At 53.7% G+C, this 19,954-nt stretch overlaps 1 protein-coding gene across 1 annotated transcript in view; it reads left to right on the top strand.

Annotated features, from left to right (window-relative positions):
* The window catches only part of epb41l4a (erythrocyte membrane protein band 4.1 like 4A), a 127,648-nt gene that overhangs the window by 82,250 nt on the left and 25,444 nt on the right, over positions 1 to 19,954 (top strand). Inside the window, 3 exon segments of the mRNA NM_001165322.1 lie at positions 1,794 to 1,884; positions 2,157 to 2,243; positions 6,191 to 6,301. Of these exon segments, the coding sequence (NP_001158794.1) occupies positions 1,794 to 1,884; positions 2,157 to 2,243; positions 6,191 to 6,301 (289 nt within the window).

The following is a 19,954-nucleotide window of genomic DNA, read 5'->3' as shown; positions in this document are numbered from 1 at the left end:
TTCGAGGCAAGCAACACTGAAGCATGCACGAGAGCACCAGCTGTTCTGGATGACTGTGTGATAATGCTCTCGGTAGCCGATGTGAACAAAACCTTTAAACAGGTCAACATTCACAAAGCCGCTAGGCCAGATGGATTACCAGCATGCGCGGACCAACTGTCAAGTGTCTTCGCTGACATTTTCAACCTTTCCCTGACTGAGTCTGTAATGCCTTCATGTTTCAAGCAGACCAACATAGTCCCTGTGCCCAAGGAAGCGAAGGTAACCTGCCTAAATGATTACTGCCCCGTGGCACTCACGTCGGTAGCCATGAAGTGCTTTGACAGGCTGGTCATGGCTCACATCAACAGCATCCTCCCGGACACCCTAGACCCACTCCAATTCACATACCGCCCCAACAGATCCACAGATGACGCAATCTCAATCTCACTCCACACTGCCCTTTCTCGTCTGGACAAAAGGAACACCTATGTGAGAATGCTGTTGATTGACTACAGTTCAGAGTTCAACACCATAGTGCCCACGAAGCTCATCACTAAGCTAAGGACTCTGGGATTAAACACCTCCCTCTGCAACTGGATCCTGGACTTCCTGACGGGCCGCCCCCAGGTGGTAAGAGTAGGCAACAACACGTCTGCCACGCTGATCCAGGGTTGTGTACTTAGTCCCCTCCTGTACTCCCTGTTCACTCATGACTGCATGGCCAGGCACGACTCCAACATCATCATTAAGTTTGCTGACGACACATCAGTGGTAGGCCTGATCATCGACAGCGATGAGGCGGCCTATAGAGATATCAGAGAACTGGCAGTGTGATGCCAGGACAACAATCTCTCCCTCAATGTGAGCAAGACTAAGGAGCTGATCATGGACTACAGGAAAAGGCGGGACGAACAGGCCCCCATTAACATCGGCAGGGCTGTAGTGGAGCGGGTCGAGAGTTTCAAGTTCCTTGGTGTCCACATCACCAACGAACTATCATGGTCCAAACATACCAAGACAGTCGTGAAGAGGGCACAACAAAACCTTTTCCCCTTCAGGAGACTGAAAAGATTCGGCATGGTTCCCCAGATCCTCAAAAGTTTCTACAGCTGCACCATTGAGAGCATCCTCACCGGTTGCATCACCGCCTGGCATGGCAGCTGCTCGGCATCTGACCGTAAGGCGCTACAGAGGGTTGTGTGAACGGCCCAATACATCACTAGGGCCAAGCTTCCTGCCATCCAGGACCTATATAATAGGCGGTGTCAGAGGAAAGCCCATGACTCCAGTCACCCAAGTTATAGACTGTTTTCTCTGCTACCACACGTCAAGCGGTACCGGTGCGCCAAGTCTAAGACCAAAAGGTTCCTCAACAGCTTCTACCCCCAAGCCATAAGACTGCTGAACAATTCATAAAATCGCCACTGGACAATTTACATTGACCCCCCCCTCCCCCCCTTTTTTGTACACTCGCTGTTTGTTTGTTACCTATGCATTGTCACTTCGCCCTCACCTACATGTACAGATTACTTCAACTAGCCTGTACCCCCGCACACTGACTCGGTACCGGTGCCCCCTGTATATAGCCTCGTTATTGTTATTGTGTTACTTTTATTTTAGTCTACTTGGTAAATATTATCTTCGTCTTGAACTGCACTGTTGGTTATAAGGGTTAAGTAGGCATTTCACGGTAAAGTCTACACTTGTTGTATTCGGCGCATGTGACAAATAAAATTGGATTTGAAACAATGGAAAGAAAGAGGGAGGTTGGTTCAGCATTCAACCTTACAGAACATATTTTTTCCTTATAGGACTGAACAATGTGAATCGATCCAACACAAAGACAGAGAATGCAGAGAAAGAGGGAACGACTAAGATTACAGCACAGTCAGCTGTGAAGAGGTATCAGACATGGGCAAGTGATGTGAGAGGAAAATGTAGAAAATAGTGTACGAATTAGAGAGGTGTTCAGTTTGAAACAAATGTAAAAGGGGACAAAGACAGAAGGAAAGAATAAAAGAAGGAAAGAAGGATAAATTGAGATGGATTGAGAGAATGCTTTTCCAACATCAGATAATATCCTTGACAGCTCTTTGTACAACTGCTTAGCCCAGACCAAATACAGTCATGGTTGTATTTGTTTACCTGTTGTTTATTTGTTTGTTGACCTTTAGCCCCATAGTAACCAAGACAGAGAATGGTGATCCAGAGGAACAGCGAGGGAAGCCCAGTGCACCATGGGATGAGAACGCCCCACAATGGTACAGTGCTGTCTTTGCTCTAGGATGGATGGTATTGGTCATGTCTGACATGTAACCATTACAATAGCTCCTGGTATGTGTTTGTGTAACAGTATAGGTTCTGTCCCACTCCTCGCCCCAACCTGGGCTTGAACCAGGGACCCTCTGCACACATCAACAACTGACACCCACGAAGCAAAGTGCCACGGCCCTTGCAGAGCAAGGGGAACAACCACTTCAGGTCTCAGAGCGAGTGACGTCACCGATTGAAACGCTATTAGCGCACACCACCGCTAACTAGCTAGCCATTTCACATCGGTTACACTCACCCCCCTTTTGACATCCTTTTCCGCAGAAACCAATGATCCGGGTCAACAGCATCAATGTAACAGTATAGCTTCCAACCTGGGCTTGAACCAGGGACCCTCTGCACACATCAACAACTGACACCTACGAAGCATCGTTACCCATCGCGCCACAAAAGCCACGGCCCTTGCAGAGCAAGGGGAACAACCACTTCAGGTCTCAGAGCGAGTGACGTCACCGATTGAAACGCTATTAACGCACACCACCACTAACTAGCAGGCCATTTCACATCGGTTACATTTGCATTGGTTACATCATTAATATTTGGTGGATTAAACGTCAGCACACACACACGCACATCTGGAGAAAATAGTGTGACAGGCAGGAGAGGGATTGCAGCTAGGGTTAAGTAGGTTTCCTTGTTGACCTTACTCACGACAACTGAGGAACAGAGCAAAGCCCTCCATCAATGTAGGAGGCTGAACATAGAAAACCCTCCCAGCGGCTTCATCAAATACACTGCTGGAAGATGTATGTGTGAGAGCACAGTGGCAGCCAGTTTGTGTCTATACGTCTCCCTCGTTCACAGTAGCTTGGTCCCAGATCTGTTAACCTGTTATGGATAGGGGGCAGTATTTTCACGGCCGGATAAAAAACGTACCCGATTTAATCTGATTATTACTCCTGCCCAGAAACTAGAATATGCATATAATTATTAGCTTTGGATAGAAAACACTCCAAAGTTTCTAAAACTGTTTGAATGGTGTCTGTGAGTATAACAGAACTCATTTGGCAGGCCAAAACCTGAGAAGATTCTGTACAGGAAGTACCCTGTCTGACCATTTCTTGGCCTTCTTGATTATCTCTATCCAAAACAGGGGATCTCTGCTGTTACGTGACACTTCCTACGGCTCCCATGGGCTCTCAGAAGGCGGCAAAACGCTGAATCGTGGCTTTGCAGGCCCTGGCTGAAAAACATTAGCGCGTTTGGATAGTGGCCGGTCAGAGTACTATGAGACTGAAGCTCGTGCACGAGTCGACTCCATGTTTACTTTCTCTCTCTTTGAACGAAAACAACCACTCCCGGTCGGAATATTATCACTTTTTTACGAGAAAAATGGCATAAAAATTGATTTTAAACAGCGGTTGACATGCTTCGAAGTACGGTAATGGAATATTTAGAATTTTTTTGTCACGAAACGCGTCGGGCGCGTAACCCTTCGTCACCCTTGGATAGTGTCTTGAACGCACGAACAAAACGCCGCTATTTGGATATAACTATGGATTATTTTGAACCAAACCAACATTTGTTATTGAAGTAGCAGTCCTGGGAGTGCATTCTGACGAAGAACACCAAAGGTAATCAAACTTTTCTAATAGTAAATCGGAGTTTGGTGAGGGCCAAACATGGTGGGTGTCAAAATAGCTAGCCGTGATGGCTGGGCTATCTACTCAGAATATTGCAAAATGTGCTTTCACCGAAAAGCTATTTTAAAATCGGACACCTCGATTGCACAAAGGAGTTCTGTATCTATAATTCTTAAAATAATTATGTTTTTTGTGAACGTTTATCGTGAGTAAGTAGTAAATTCACCGGAAGTTTTCGGTGGGAATGCTAGTTCTGAACGTCACATGCTAATGTAAAAAGCTGGTTTTTGATATAAATATGAACTTGATTGAACAAAACATGCATGTATTGTATAACATAATGTCCTAGGCGTGTCATCTGATGAAGATCATCAAAGGTTAGTGCTGCATTTAGCTGTGGTTTTGTTTTTTGTGACATTATATGCTAGCTTGAAAAATGAGTGTCTGATTATTTCTGGCTGGGTACTCTGCTGACATAATCTAATGTTTTGCTTTCGCTGTAAAGCCTTTTTGAAATCGGACAGTGTGGTTAGATTAATGAGAGTCTTGTCTTTAAAATGGTGTAAAATAGTCATGTCACGGGCTGGCTCGAAAAAACAGGAGAGGTAGAGTCAGGCGCAGGAGACAGAGAGTTCTTGACCACACTTCTTTATTCAAGAAAACTGGATGTGGTCGCCAAAAATATAGGGACGCAGCCCTTAAATAATTCTGCGGTGGTGTACACAATGAAACCAACCACAGGCAGAGGAAAACCAGCACACGTTCCTCAAGCACATAAACCGGACAAGAAACACAATCACGCACAAACACAGACATCCTACGCTAAACTAAATAACCCCCCCCTACTAATGACTAACCCAAAACAGGTGCGTGCCTACCTAGACCTAACCAACAGAAAGTGAAACAAAAAAGGATCGATGGTAGCTAGTAGGCCGGCGACGACGACCGCCGAGCTCCGCCCGGCCGAGGAGGGGCGCCACCATCCGTCGGTGTCGTGACAAGTCATATGTTTGAAAAATGGAAGTTTTGGGTTTTTTGAGGAATTTGTAATTCGCGCCACGCCTATCATTGGATATTGGAGCAGGTGTTCCGCTAGCGGAACGTCTAGATGTAAGAGGTTAATACTGTCATGCCAAACAATGACCATAGGAGTTGGCAACACATTACAAACAGATCTGGGACCAGGCTAAGTTCATAGTGTTTGCACAGTAGCATGGAGACAGACACAAAGAGATTGGTATTGGTATTTGGTATCTTATTAGGATCCCCATTAGCTGTTGTAAAGCAGCAGCTGCTCTTCCTGCGGTCCACACAAAACATGAAACAATAATACAGAATGACATAATACAGAACATCAATAGACAAGAACAGCTCAAGGACAGAAATACATAAAAAAAATGAAAAGGCACACGTAGCCTACATATCAATGCATACACACAAATTATCTAGAGATAGGACTGTGTGGCTCAGTTGGTAGAGCATGGCATTTCCAACGCCAGGGTTGTGGGTTTGATTCTCACGGGCGACCACTACTTAGAAATACGCCTGGAAGTTACTCTGGATAAGAGCTTCTGCTAAATGACAAAAATGTAACAGAACTGCCCATTCATCTTGTTGAACCTGCAGAGCCGGTCTTCGTACGAAATTGCACCCTACTCCCAACATAGTGCAGTACTTTTGACCAAAGCCCCGGTGAAAAGTAGTGCACTACATAGGGAATAGATTGCCATTTCAGACACAGCCACTGTCTTCTGATGATAATTTAGTATTATCCGAGGCTATTTGCATATCAATGAGCTGGTTTCAACGTTATTTCATCTCCATACTGATTTGTGTTATCTTGGGGCTGTGATGTGCTCCCTCTTTCCCTCTCCGGGGGCTGTGAGTGTGTGTACGTGTGTGTACGTGTGTTTTTGTGTGTGTGTACGTGTGTGCGTGTGTGTGTGTGTGTCAGAGGGGCCTTATCTGAAGCCAATGAATGCAGAGAGACAGGATGTGTGTGAGGCCTGGGATCACTAACCAGCAGCCATTGGTATGACCTGTTGCCTTGGCATTTAGATGTATCCTCTGAGACTATGATGTCATCATCCTGCCATTTACTGACGTATCTGTGTCAATGTGGTTATGACTAGGTGAAGAGGAATGTCATTTGTATCAGCATGATGACTAAGGACTATACTTAGGTTTTTTTTGCCAACAGATCATTCACTATATAGATCAATGTATGTATTATTGACAGCTAGCTGCCTGTCCTGATGCTAATTCTGATCAAGTTTCCTTGTTTTCATCCCCAGTGGACTGTACAACACGGCCAACCAACGAACCAAGTCGCCCAAATTCCCCAAGGCACGTGGTGGCACCCCTTCAGGAGGCAGCGGGAAGGAAACGTCCCAGAACCCACGCTGGTGTGTAGCCTTCTCCTATGATCTTTCACCTATGACATGTCAACCCACCTCACCTCTCCTCCCAATAGATCAGCTCACACTAGTATGTACTGTCCATCAACTGTCCAGGTGTACCCTGTGCTCAGGGATGTCATGCATCCCAAAAATCAGAGGGAGCCCAAAGTACGTGAGGATGCCTGGGGGGCTGGTCTGGAGGGTAGCCCCCCTTTCGGAAGTTGGAGATTTTTGCATTTCAAAACACCTGAAACAACTTTTCCTGTAATCTAGAGCCATAATCATTATGCTTAATTCTATGTAAAAAATATGTTTATTTTCTGGTGGTCATTTTTTTAAAGAAACTAAATATGCTTCTCTGCATTGCTGCTAAAATCTGGGTAAAATATTGAAAGGAATGAGTCTTATTCAGCACATTTTGTAATTACTTGCTTTTCTAATGTCTACCAACCTTGCCAGCAGGCATGCCAGCTAGTTAGATAGTTAGACAAGCTAGCTACTCTAACTTGATTGATAGCCTGAAATGGCTTCTTGGTAGCTAGTTATCAGGTTGGGAGATTGGTAACCTATCTAGGTCAGCTAAAGCCAACTTCATAAAATTGCTAGGTGAATAGTAGTATTACAGAGAAACACCAACAGGACAAATCTGAGGGGGCACGTGCCCATGTGCCCTCTATAGGCATGACGCCTGTGCTGGTAGAGATGTGTCCCCTTCACCTAGCTAACCTATGACGTTTCACCTGTGCTGCCAATAATTGACAGTTATATGGACTGTCCATAGCCTGACTAGCTGTGCTTCATGTGCAGGTAGAAAGTGAACCTCAGGTAGTGGCAGAAGAGAAGAGGAGGGGACAGGACTTGGGTAGTGGCAGAAGAGAAGAGGAGGGGACAGGACTCAGGTAGTGGCAGAAGAGGAGAGGAGAGAACAGGACTCAGGTAGTGGCAGAAGAGGAGAAGAGGGAACAGGACTCAGGTAGTGGCAGAAGAGGAGAAGAGGGAACAGGACTCAGGTAGTGGCAGAAGAGGAGAAGAGGGAACAGGACTCGGGTAGTGGCAGAAGAGGAGAGGAGAGAACAGGACTCAGGTAGTGGCAGAAGAGGAGAAGAGGGAACAGGACTCAGGTAATGGCAGGAGAGGAGAGAACAGGACTCAGGTAGTGGCAGAAGAGGAGAGGAGAGAACAGGACTCAGGTAGTGGCAGAAGAGGAGAAGAGGGAACAGGACTCAGGTAGTGGCAGAAGAGGAGAAGAGGGAACAGGACTCAGGTAGTGGCAGAAGAGGAGAGGAGGCGACAGGGCTTAGGTAGTGGCAGAAGTGGAGAGGAGGGGACAGGACTCGGGTAGTGGCAAAAGAGATAGAGGAGGGGACAGGTCTCAGGTAGTGGCAGAAGAGGAGAGGAGGGGAAAGGACTCAAGTAGTGGCAGAAGAGGAGAGGAGGGGACAGGACTCGGGTAGTGGCAGAAGAGGAGAGGAGGGGAAAGGACTCGGGAAGTGGTAGAACAGGAGAGGAGGGGACAGAAGTCGGGTAGTGGCAGAAGAGAAGAGGAGGGGACAGGACTCAGGTAGTGGCAGAAGAGGGGAGGAGAGAACAGGACTCAGGTAGTGGCAGAAGAGGGGAGAAGAGGGAACAGGACTCAGGTAGTGGCAGAAGAGAAGAAGAGGGAACAGGACTCAGGTAATGGCAGGAGAGGAGAGAACAGGACTCAGGTAGTGGCAGAAGAGGAGAGGAGAGAACAGGACTCAGGTAGTGGCAGAAGTGGAGAGGAGGGGACAGGACTCGGGTAGTGGCAAAAGAGATAGAGGAGGGGACAGGACTCAGGTAGTGGCAGAAGTGGAGAGGAGGGGACAGGACTCAGGTAGTGGCAGAAGTGGAGAGGAGGGGACAGGAGTCAGGTAGTGGCAGAAGAGGAGAGGAGGGGACAGGGCTCAGTTTGTGGCAGAAGAGGAGGGGACAGGACTCAAGTAGTGGCAGAAGAGGAGAGGAGGGGACAGGACTTGGGTAGTGGCAGAAGTGGAGAGGGGGGGACAGGACTTGGGTAGTGGCAGAAGAGGAGGGGACAGGACTCGGGTAGTAGGAGAGGAGGGGACAGGACTCGAGTAGTTGCAGAAAAGGAGGGGACAGGACTCGGGTAGTGGCAGAAGAGGAGAAGAGGGAACAGGACTCAGGTGGTGGCAGAAGAGGAGAGGAAGCGACGGGGCTTAGGTAGCGGCAGAAGTGGAGAGGAGGGGACAGGACTCGGGTATTGTCGGAAGAGGAGAGGAGAGAACAGGAGTCAGGTAGTGGCGGAAGAGGAGAAGAGGGGACAGGGCTCAGGTAGTGGCAGAAGAGGAGGGGACAGGACTCAGGTAGTGGCAGAAGTGGCGAGGCGGGGACAGGACTCAGGTAGTGGCAGAAGTGGAGAGGAGGGGACAGGACTCATGTAGTGGCAGAAGCGGAGAGGAGGGGACAGGACTCGGGTAGTGGGAGAGGAGGGGACAGGACTCGAGTAGTTGCAGAAGAGGAGGGGACAGGACTCGGGTAGTGGCAGAAGAGGAGAAGAGGGAACAGGACTCAGGTGGTGGCAGAAGAGAAGAGGAGAGGAGGCGACAGGGCTTAGGTAGTGGCAGAAGTAGAGAGGAGGGGACAGGACTCGGGTATTGGCGGAAGAGGAGAGGAGAAAACAGGACTCAGGTAGTGGCGGAAGAGAAGAAGAGGGGACAGGGCTCAGGTAGTGGCAGAAGAGGAGAGGAGGGGAAAGGACTCAAGTAGTGGCAGAAGAGGAGAGGAGGGGACAGGACTCGGGTAGTGGCAGAAGAGGAGAGGAGGGGAAAGGACTCAAGTAGTGGCAGAAGAGGAGAGGAGGGGACAGGACTCGGGTAGTGGCAAAAGAGATAGAGGAGGGGACAGGTCTCAGGTAGTGGCAGAAGAGGAGAGAAGGGGAAAGGACTCAAGTAGTGGCAGAAGAGGAGAGGAGGGGACAGGACTCGGGTAGTGGCAGAAGAGGAGAGGAGGGGAAAGGACTCAAGTAGTGGCAGAAGAGGAGAGGAGGGGACAGGACTCGGGAAGTGGCAGAAGAGGAGAGGAGGGGACAGAAGTCGGGTAGTGGCAGAAGAGAAGAGGAGGGGACAGGACTCAGGTAGTGGCAGAAGAGGGGAGGAGAGAACAGGACTCAGGTAGTGGCAGAAGAGGGGAGAAGAGGGAACAGGACTCAGGTAGTGGCAGAAGAGAAGAAGACGGAACAGGACTCAGGTAGTGGCAGAAGTGGAGAGGAGGGGACAGGACTCGGGTAGTGGCAAAAGAGATAGAGGAGGGGATAGGACTCAGGTAGTGGCAGAAGTGGAGAGGAGGGGACAGGAGTCAGGTAGTGGCAGAAGAGGAGAGGAGGGGACAGGGCTCAGGTTGTGGCAGAAGAGGAGGGGACAGGACTCAAGTAGTGGCAGAAGAGGAGAGGAGGGGACAGGGCTCAGGTTGTGGCAGAAGAGGAGGGGACAGGACTCAAGTAGTGGCAGAAGAGGAGAGGAGGGGACAGGACTTGGGTAGTGGCAGAAGTGGAGAGGGGGGGACAGGACTCGGGTAGTGGCAGAAGAGGAGGGGACAGGACTCGGGTAGTAGGAGAGGAGGGGACAGGACTCGAGTAGTTGCAGAAAAGGAGGGGACAGGACTCGGGTAGTGGCAGAAGAGGAGAAGAGGGAACAGGACTCAGGTGGTGGCAGAAGAGGAGAGGAAGCGACGGGGCTTAGGTAGTGGCAGAAGTGGAGAGGAGGGGACAGGACTCGGGTATTGGCGGAAGAGGAGAGGAGAGAACAGGAGTCAGGTAGTGGCGGAAGAGGAGAATAGGGGACAGGGCTCAGGTAGTGGCAGAAGAGGAGGGGACAGGACTCAAGTAGTGGCAGAAGAGGAGAGGAGGGGACAGGACTCGGGTAGTGGCAGAAGAGGAGAGGAGGGGACAGGACTCAGGTAGTGGCAGAAGTGGCGAGGCGGGGACAGGACTCGGGTAGTGGCAGAAGTGGAGAGGAGGGGACAGGACTCATGTAGTGGCAGAAGCGGAGAGGAGGGGACAGGACTCGGGTAGTGGGAGAGGAGGGGACAGGACTCGAGTAGTTGCAGAAGAGGAGGGGACAGGACTCGGGTAGTGGCAGAAGAGGAGAAGAGGGAACAGGACTCAGGTGGTGGCAGAAGAGAAGAGGAGAGGAGGCGACAGGGCTTAGGTAGTGGCAGAAGTAGAGAGGAGGGGACAGGACTCGGGTATTGGCGGAAGAGGAGAGGAGAAAACAGGACTCAGGTTGTGGCGGAAGAGAAGAAGAGGGGACAGGGCTCAGGTAGTGGCAGAAGAGGAGGGGACAGGACTCAAGTAGTGGCTGAAGAGGAGAGGAGGGGACAGAACTCGGGTAGTGGCAGAAGAGGAGAGGAGGGGACAGGACTCAGGTAGTGGCAGAAGTGGAGAGGAGGGGACAGGACTCAGGTAGTGGCAGAAGTGGAGAGGAGGGGACAGGGGTCAAGTATTGGCAGAAGAGGAGAGGGAGGGACAGGACTCGGGTAGTGGCAGAAGAGGCGGGGACAGGACTCGGGTATTGGCAGAGGAGGAGAAGAGGGAACAGGACTCAGGTGGTGGCAGAAGAGGAGAGGAGGCGACAGGGCTTAGGTAGTGGCAGAAGTGGAGAGGAGGGGACAGGACTCGGGTATTGGCGGAAGAGGAGAGGAGAGAACAGGACTCAGGTAGTGGCGGAAGAGGAGAAGAGGGGACAGGGCTCAGGTAGTGGCAGAAGAGGAGGGGACAGGACTCAAGTAGTGGCAGAAGAGGAGAGGAGGGGACAGGACTCGGGTAGTGGCAGAAGAGGAGAGGAGGGGACAGGACTCAGGTAGTGGCAGAAGAGGAGAGGAGAGAACAGGACTCAGGTAGTGGCAGAAGAGGAGAAGAGGGAACAGGACTCAGGTAGTGGCAGAAGAGGAGAAGAGGGAACAGGACTCAGGTAGTGGCAGAAGAGGAGAGGAGGCGACAGGGCTTAGGTAGTGGCAGAAGTGGAGAGGAGGGGACAGGACTCGGGTAGTGGAAAAAGAGATAGAGGAGGGGACAGGTCTCAGGTAGTGGCAGAAGAGGAGAGGAGGGGAAAGGACTCAAGTAGTGGCAGAAGAGGAGAGGAGGGGACAGGACTCGGGTAGTGGCAGAAGAGGAGAGGAGGGGAAAGGACTCAAGTAGTGGCAGAAGAGGAGAGGAGGGGACAGGACTCGGGAAGTGGCAGAAGAGGAGAGGAGGGGACAGAAGTCGGGTAGTGGCAGAAGAGAAGAGGAGGGGACAGGACTCAGTTTGTGGCAGAAGAGGGGAGGAGAGAACAGGACTCAGGTAGTCGCAGAAGAGGGGAGAAGAGGGAACAGGACTCAGGTAGTGGCAGAAGAGAAGAAGAGGGAACAGGACTCAGGTAGTGGCAGAAGTGGAGAGGAGGGTACAGGACTCGGGTAGTGGCAAAAGAGATAGAGGAGGGGACAGGACTCAGGTAGTGGCAGAAGTGGAGAGGAGGGGACAGGAGTCAGGTAGTGGCAGAAGAGGAGAGGAGGGGACAGGGCTCAGGTTGTGGCAGAAAAGGAGAGGAGGGGACAGGGCTCAGGTTGTGGCAGAAGAGGAGGGGACAGGACTCAAGTAGTGGCAGAATAGGAGAGGAGGGGACAGGACTTGGGTAGTGGCAGAAGTGGAGAGGGGGGGACAGGACTCGGGTAGTGGCAGAAGAGGAGGGGACAGGACTCGGGTAGTAGGAGAGGAGTGGACAGGACTCGAGTAGTTGCAGAAAAGGAGGAGACAGGACTCGGGTAGTGGCAGAAGAGGAGAAGAGGGAACAGGACTCAGGTGGTGGCAGAAGAGGAGAGGAGGCGACGGGGCTTAGGTAGCGGCAGAAGTGGAGAGGAGGGGACAGGACTCGGGTATTTTCGGAAGAGGAGAGGAGAGAACAGGAGTCAGGTAGTGGCGGAAGAGGAGAAGAGGGGACAGGGCTCAGGTAGTGGCAGAAGAGGAGGGGACAGGACTCAGGTAGTGGCAGAAGTGGCGAGGCGGGGACAGGACTCAGGTAGTGGCAGAAGTGGAGAGGAGGGGACAGGACTCATGTAGTGGCAGAAGCGGAGAGGAGGGGACAGGACTCGGGTAGTGGGAGAGGAGGGGACAGGACTCGAGTAGTTGCAGAAGAGGAGGGGACAGGACTCGGGTAGTGGCAGAAGAGGAGAAGAGGGAACAGGACTCAGGTGGTGGCAGAAGAGAAGAGGAGAGGAGGCGACAGGGCTTAGGTAGTGGCAGAAGTAGAGAGGAGGGGACAGGACTCGGGTATTGGCGGAAGAGGAGAGGAGAAAACAGGACTCAGGTAGTGGCGGAAGAGAAGAAGAGGGGACAGGGCTCAGGTAGTGGCAGAAGAGGAGAGGAGGGGAAAGGACTCAAGTAGTGGCAGAAGAGGAGATGAGGGGACAGGACTCGGGTAGTGGCAGAAGAGGAGAGGAGGGGAAAGGACTCAAGTAGTGGCAGAAGAGGAGAGGAGGGGACAGGACTCGGGTAGTGGCAAAAGAGATAGAGGAGGGGACAGGTCTCAGGTAGTGGCAGAAGAGGAGAGAAGGGGAAAGGACTCAAGTAGTGGCAGAAGAGGAGAGGAGGGGACAGGACTCGGGTAGTGGCAGAAGAGGAGAGGAGGGGAAAGGACTCAAGTAGTGGCAGAAGAGGAGAGGAGGGGACAGGACTCGGGAAGTGGCAGAAGAGGAGAGGAGGGGACAGAAGTCGGGTAGTGGCAGAAGAGAAGAGGAGGGGACAGGACTCAGGTAGTGGCAGAAGAGGGGAGGAGAGAACAGGACTCAGGTAGTGGCAGAAGAGGGGAGAAGAGGGAACAGGACTCAGGTAGTGGCAGAAGAGAAGAAGACGGAACAGGACTCAGGTAGTGGCAGAAGTGGAGAGGAGGGGACAGGACTCGGGTAGTGGCAAAAGAGATAGAGGAGGGGATAGGACTCAGGTAGTGGCAGAAGTGGAGAGGAGGGGACAGGAGTCAGGTAGTGGCAGAAGAGGAGAGGAGGGGACAGGGCTCAGGTTGTGGCAGAAGAGGAGGGGACAGGACTCAAGTAGTGGCAGAAGAGGAGAGGAGGGGACAGGGCTCAGGTTGTGGCAGAAGAGGAGGGGACAGGACTCAAGTAGTGGCAGAAGAGGAGAGGTGGGGACAGGACTTGGGTAGTGGCAGAAGTGGGGAGGGGGGGACAGGACTCGGGTAGTGGCAGAAGAGGAGGGGACAGGACTCGGGTAGTAGGAGAGGAGGGGACAGGACTCGAGTAGTTGCAGAAAAGGAGGGGACAGGACTCGGGTAGTGGCAGAAGAGGAGAAGAGGGAACAGGACTCAGGTGGTGGCAGAAGAGGAGAGGAAGCGACGGGGCTTAGGTAGTGGCAGAAGTGGAGAGGAGGGGACAGGACTCGGGTATTGGCGGAAGAGGAGAGGAGAGAACAGGAGTCAGGTAGTGGCGGAAGAGGAGAATAGGGGACAGGGCTCAGGTAGTGGCAGAAGAGGAGGGGACAGGACTCAAGTAGTGGCAGAAGAGGAGAGGAGGGGACAGGACTCGGGTAGTGGCAGAAGAGGAGAGGAGGGGACAGGACTCGGGAAGTGGCAGAAGAGGAGAGGAGGGGACAGAAGTCGGGTAGTGGCAGAAGAGAAGAGGAGGGGACAGGACTCAGTTTGTGGCAGAAGAGGGGAGGAGAGAACAGGACTCAGGTAGTCGCAGAAGAGGGGAGAAGAGGGAACAGGACTCAGGTAGTGGCAGAAGAGAAGAAGAGGGAACAGGACTCAGGTAGTGGCAGAAGTGGAGAGGAGGGGACAGGACTCGGGTAGTGGCAAAAGAGATAGAGGAGGGGACAGGACTCAGGTAGTGGCAGAAGTGGAGAGGAGGGGACAGGAGTCAGGTAGTGGCAGAAGAGGAGAGGAGGGGACAGGGCTCAGGTTGTGGCAGAAAAGGAGAGGAGGGTACAGGGCTCAGGTTGTGGCAGAAGAGGAGGGGACAGGACTCAAGTAGTGGCAGAAGAGGAGAGGAGGGGACAGGACTTGGGTAGTGGCAGAAGTGGAGAGGGGGGGACAGGACTCGGGTAGTGGCAGAAGAGGAGGGGACAGGACTCGGGTAGTAGGAGAGGAGTGGACAGGACTCGAGTAGTTGCAGAAAAGGAGGAGACAGGACTCGGGTAGTGGCAGAAGAGGAGAAGAGGGAACAGGACTCAGGTGGTGGCAGAAGAGGAGAGGAGGCGACGGGGCTTAGGTGGTGGCAGAAGTGGAGAGGAGGGGACAGGACTCGGGTATTGGCGGAAGAGGAGAGGAGAGAACAGGAGTCAGGTAGTGGCGGAAGAGGAGAAGAGGGGACAGGGCTCAGGTAGTGGCAGAAGAGGAGGGGACAGGACTCAAGTAGTGGCAGAAGAGGAGAGGAGGGGACAGGACTCGGGTAGTGGCAGAAGAGGAGAGGAGGGGACAGGACTCAGGTAGTGGCAGAAGTGGCGAGGCGGGGACAGGACTCAGGTAGTGGCAGAAGTGGGGAGGAGGGGACAGGACTCGAGTAGTTGCAGAAGAGGAGGGGACAGGACTCGGCTAGTGGCAGTAGAGGAGAAGAGGGAACAGGACTCAGGTGGTTGCAGAAGAGAAGAGGAGAGGAGGCGACAGGGCTTAGGTAGTGGCAGAAGTAGAGAGGAGGGGACAGGACTCAGGTAGTGGCAGAAGAGGGGAGGAGAGAACAGGACTCAGGTAGTGGCAGAAGAGGGGAGAAGAGGGCACAGGACTCAGGTAGTGGCAGAAGAGAAGAAGAGGGAACAGGACTCAGGTAGTGGCAGAAGTGGAGAGGAGGGTACAGGACTCGGGTAGTGGCAAGAGAGATAGAGGAGGGGACAGGACTCAGGTAGTGGCAGAAGTGGAGAGGAGGGGACAGGAGTCAGGTAGTGGCAGAAGAGGAGAGGAGGGGACAGGGCTCAGGTTGTGGCAGAAGAGGAGAGGAGGGGACAGGGCTCAGGTTGTGGCAGAAGAGGAGGGGACAGGACTCAAGTAGTGGCAGAAGAGGAGAGGAGGGGACAGGACTTGGGTAGTGGCAGAAGTGGAGAGGGGGGACAGGACTCGGGTAGTGGCAGAAGAGGAGGGGACAGGACTCGAGTAGTTGCAGAAAAGGAGGGGACAGGACTCGGGTAGTGGCAGAAGAGGAGAAGAGGGAACAGGACTCAGGTGGTGGCAGAAGAGGAGAGGAGGCGACGGGGCTTAGGTAGTGGCAGAAGTGGAGGGGGGGGACAGGACTCGGGTAGTGGCAGAAGAGGAGAGGAGGGGACAGGACTCAGGTAGTGGCAGAAGTGGCGAGGCGGGGACAGGACTCAGGTAGTGGCAGAAGTGGGGAGGAGGGGACAGGACTCATGTAGTGGCAGAAGAGGAGAGGAGGGGACAGGACTCGGGTAGTGGGAGAGGAGGGGACAGGACTCGAGTAGTTGCAGAAGAGGAGGGGACAGGACTCGGGTAGTGGCAGAAGAGGAGAAGAGGGAACAGGACTCAGGTGGTGGCAGAAGAGAAGAGGAGAGGAGGCGACAGGGCTTAGGTAGTGGCAGAAGTAGAGAGGAGGGGACAGGACTCGGGTATTGGCGGAAGAGGAGAGGAGAAAACAGGACTCAGGTAGTGGCGGAAGAGAAGAAGAGGGGACAGGGCTCAGGTAGTGGCAGAAGAGGAGGGGACAGGACTCAAGTAGTGGCTGAAGAGGAGAGGAGGGGACAGGACTCGGGTAGTGGCAGAAGAGGAGAGGAGGGGACAGGACTCGGGTAGTGGGAGAGGAGGGGACAGGACTCGAGTAGTTGCAGAAGAGGAGGGGACAGGACTCGGGTAGTGGCAGAAGAGGAGAAGAGGGAACAGGACTCAGGTGGTGGCAGAAGAGAAGAGGAGAGGAGGCGACAGGGCTTAGGTAGTGGCAGAAGTAGAGAGGAGGGGACAGGACTCGGGTATTGGCGGAAGAGGAGAGGAGAAAACAGGACTCAGGTAGTGGCGGAAGAGAAGAAGAGGGGACAGGGCTCAGGTAGTGGCAGAAGAGGAGGGGACAGGACTCAAGTAGTGGCTGAAGAGGAGAGGAGGGGACAGGACTCGGGTAGTGGCAGAAGAGGAGAGGAGGGGACAGGACTCGGGTAGTGGGAGAGGAGGGGACAGGACTCGAGTAGTTGCAGAAGAGGAGGGGACAGGACTCGGGTAGTGGCAGAAGAGGAGAAGAGGGAACAGGACTCAGGTGGTGGCAGAAGAGAAGAGGAGAGGAGGCGACAGGGCTTAGGTAGTGGCAGAAGTAGAGAGGAGGGGACAGGACTCGGGTATTGGCGGAAGAGGAGAGGAGAAAACAGGACTCAGGTAGTGGCGGAAGAGAAGAAGAGGGGACAGGGCTCAGGTAGTGGCAGAAGAGGAGGGGACAGGACTCAAGTAGTGGCTGAAGAGGAGAGGAGGGGACAGGACTCGGGTAGTGGCAGAAGAGGAGAGGAGGGGACAGGACTCGGGTAGTGGCAGAAGTGGAGAGGAGGGGACAGGACTCAGGTAGTGGCAGAAGTGGAGAGGAGGGGACAGGGTTCAAGTATTGGCAGAAGAGGAGAGGGAGGGACAGGACTCGGGTAGTGGCAGAAGAGGCGGGGACAGGACTCGGGTATTGGCAGAGGAGGAGAAGAGGGAACAGGACTCAGGTGGTGGCAGAAGAGGAGAGGAGGCAACAGGGCTTAGGTAGTGGCAGAAGTGGAGAGGAGGGGACAGGACTCGTGTATTGGCAGAAGAGGAGAGGAGAGAACAGGACTCAGGTTGTGGCGGAAGAGAAGAAGAGGGGACAGGGCTCAGGTAGTGGCAGAAGAGGAGGGGACAGGACTCAAGTAGTGGCAGAAGAGGAGAGGAGGGGACAGGACTCAAGTAGTGGCAGAAGAGGAGAGGAGGGGACAGGACTCGGGTAGTGGCAGAAGAGGAGAGGAGGGGACAGGACTCAGGTAGTGGCAGAAGAGGAGAAGAGGGAACAGGACTCAGGTAGTGGCAGAAGAGGAGAAGAGGGAACAGGACTCAGGTAGTGGCAGAAGAGGAGAAGAGGGAACAGGACTCAGGTAGTGGCAGAAGAGGAGAAGAGGGAACAGGACTCAGGTAGTGGCAGAAGAGGAGAGGAGGCGACAGGGCTTAGGTAGTGGCAGAAGTGGAGAGGAGGGGACAGGACTCGGGTAGTGGCAAAAGAGATAGAGGAGGGGACAGGTCTCAGGTAGTGGCAGAAGAGGAGAGGAGGGGACAGGACTCGGGTAGTGGCAGAAGAGGAGAGGAGGGGAAAGGACTCAAGTAGTGGCAGAAGAGGAGAGGAGGGGACAGGACTCGGGAAGTGGCAGAAGAGGAGAGGAGGGGACAGAAGTCGGGTAGTGGCAGAAGAGAAGAGGAGGGGACAGGACTCAGTTTGTGGCAGAAGAGGGGAGGAGAGAACAGGACTGAGGTAGTCGCAGAAGAGGGGAGAAGAGGGAACAGGACTCAGGTAGTGGCAGAAGAGAAGAAGAGGGAACAGGACTCAGGTAGTGGCAGAAGTGGAGAGGAGGGGACAGGACTCGGGTAGTGGCAAAAGAGATAGAGGAGGGGACAGGACTCAGGTAGTGGCAGAAGTGAAGAGGAGGGGACAGGAGTCAGGTAGTGGCAGAAGAGGAGAGGAGGGGACAGGGCTCAGGTTGTGGCAGAAAAGGAGAGGAGGGGACAGGGCTCAGGTTGTGGCAGAAGAGGAGGGGACAGGACTCAAGTAGTGGCAGAAGAGGAGAGGAGGGGACAGGACTTGGGTAGTGGCAGAAGTGGAGAGGGGGGGACAGGACTCGGGTAGTGGCAGAAGAGGAGGGGACAGGACTCGGGTAGTAGGAGAGGAGTGGACAGGACTCTAGTAGTTGCAGAAAAGGAGGAGACAGGACTCGGGTAGTGGCAGAAGAGGAGAAGAGGGAACAGGACTCAGGTGGTGGCAGAAGAGGAGAGGAGGCGACGGGGTTTAGGTGGTGGCAGAAGTGGAGAGGAGGGGACAGGACTCGGGTATTGGCGGAAGAGGAGAGGAGAGAACAGGAGTCAGGTAGTGGCGGAAGAGGAGAAGAGGGGACAGGGCTCAGGTAGTGGCAGAAGAGGAGGGGACAGGACTCAAGTAGTGGCAGAAGAGGAGAGGAGGGGACAGGACTCGGGTAGTGGCAGAAGAGGAGAGGAGGGGACAGGACTCGGGTAGTGGCAGAAGTGGCGAGGCGGGGACAGGACTCAGGTAGTGGCAGAAGTGGGGAGGAGGGGACAGGACTCGAGTAGTTGCAGAAGAGGAGGGGACAGGACTCGGCTAGTGGCAGTAGAGGAGAAGAGGGAACAGGACTCAGGTGGTGGCAGAAGAGAAGAGGAGAGGAGGCGACAGGGCTTAGGTAGTGGCAGAAGTAGAGAGGAGGGGACAGGACTCAGGTAGTGGCAGAAGAGGGGAGGAGAGAACAGGACTCAGGTAGTGGCAGAAGAGGGGAGAAGAGGGCACAGGACTCAGGTAGTGGCAGAAGAGAAGAAGAGGGAACAGGACTCAGGTAGTGGCAGAAGTGGAGAGGAGGGTACAGGACTCGGGTAGTGGCAAAAGAGATAGAGGAGGGGACAGGACTCAGGTAGTGGCAGAAGTGGAGAGGAGGGGACAGGAGTCAGGTAGTGGCAGAAGAGGAGAGGAGGGGACAGGGCTCAGGTTGTGGCAGAAGAGGAGAGGAGGGGACAGGGCTCAGGTTGTGGCAGAAGAGGAGGGGACAGGACTCAAGTAGTGGCAGAAGAGGAGAGGAGGGGACAGGACTTGGGTAGTGGCAGAAGTGGAGAGGGGGGACAGGACTCGGGTAGTGGCAGAAGAGGAGGGGACAGGACTCGAGTAGTTGCAGAAAAGGAGGGGACAGGACTCGGGTAGTTGCAGAAGAGGAGAAGAGGGAACAGGACTCAGGTGGTGGCAGAAGAGGAGAGGAGGCGACGGGGCTTAGGTAGTGGCAGAAGTGGAGAGGAGGGGACAGGACTCGGGTAGTGGCAGAAGAGGAGAGGAGGGGACAGGACTCAGGTAGTGGCAGAAGTGGCGAGGCGGGGACAGGACTCAGGTAGTGGCAGAAGTGGGGAGGAGGGGACAGGACTCATGTAGTGGCAGAAGAGGAGAGGAGGGGACAGGACTCGGGTAGTGGGAGAGGAGGGGACAGGACTCGAGTAGTTGCAGAAGAGGAGGGGACAGGACTCAAGTAGTGGCAGAAGAGGAGAGGAGGGGACAGGACTTGGGTAGTGGCAGAAAAGGAGAGGAGGGGACAGGGCTCAGGTTGTGGCAGAAGAGGAGGGGACAGGACTCAAGTAGTGGCAGAAGAGGAGAGGAGGGGACAGGACTTGGGTAGTGGCAGAAGTGGAGAGGGGGGGACAGGACTCGGGTAGTGGCAGAAGAGGAGGGGACAGGACTCGGGTAGTAGGAGAGGAGTGGACAGGACTCGAGTAGTTGCAGAAAAGGAGGAGACAGGACTCGGGTAGTGGCAGAAGAGGAGAAGAGGGAACAGGACTCAGGTGGTGTCAGAAGAGGAGAGGAGGCGACGGGGCTTAGGTAGCGGCAGAAGTGGAGAGGAGGGGACAGGACTCGGGTATTGTCGGAAGAGGAGAGGAGAGAACAGGAGTCAGGTAGTGGCGGAAGAGGAGAAGAGGGGACAGGGCTCAGGTAGTGGCAGAAGAG

This window comes from Salmo salar, chromosome 13, assembly GCF_965601325.2.
Source record: "Salmo salar chromosome 13, fSalSal1, whole genome shotgun sequence".
NCBI classification, from domain to species: Eukaryota; Metazoa; Chordata; class Actinopteri; order Salmoniformes; family Salmonidae; genus Salmo; species Salmo salar.
The sequence above is the reverse complement of the archived record's forward strand: the minus strand, read 5'-3'. Positions and strand labels throughout refer to the sequence as shown.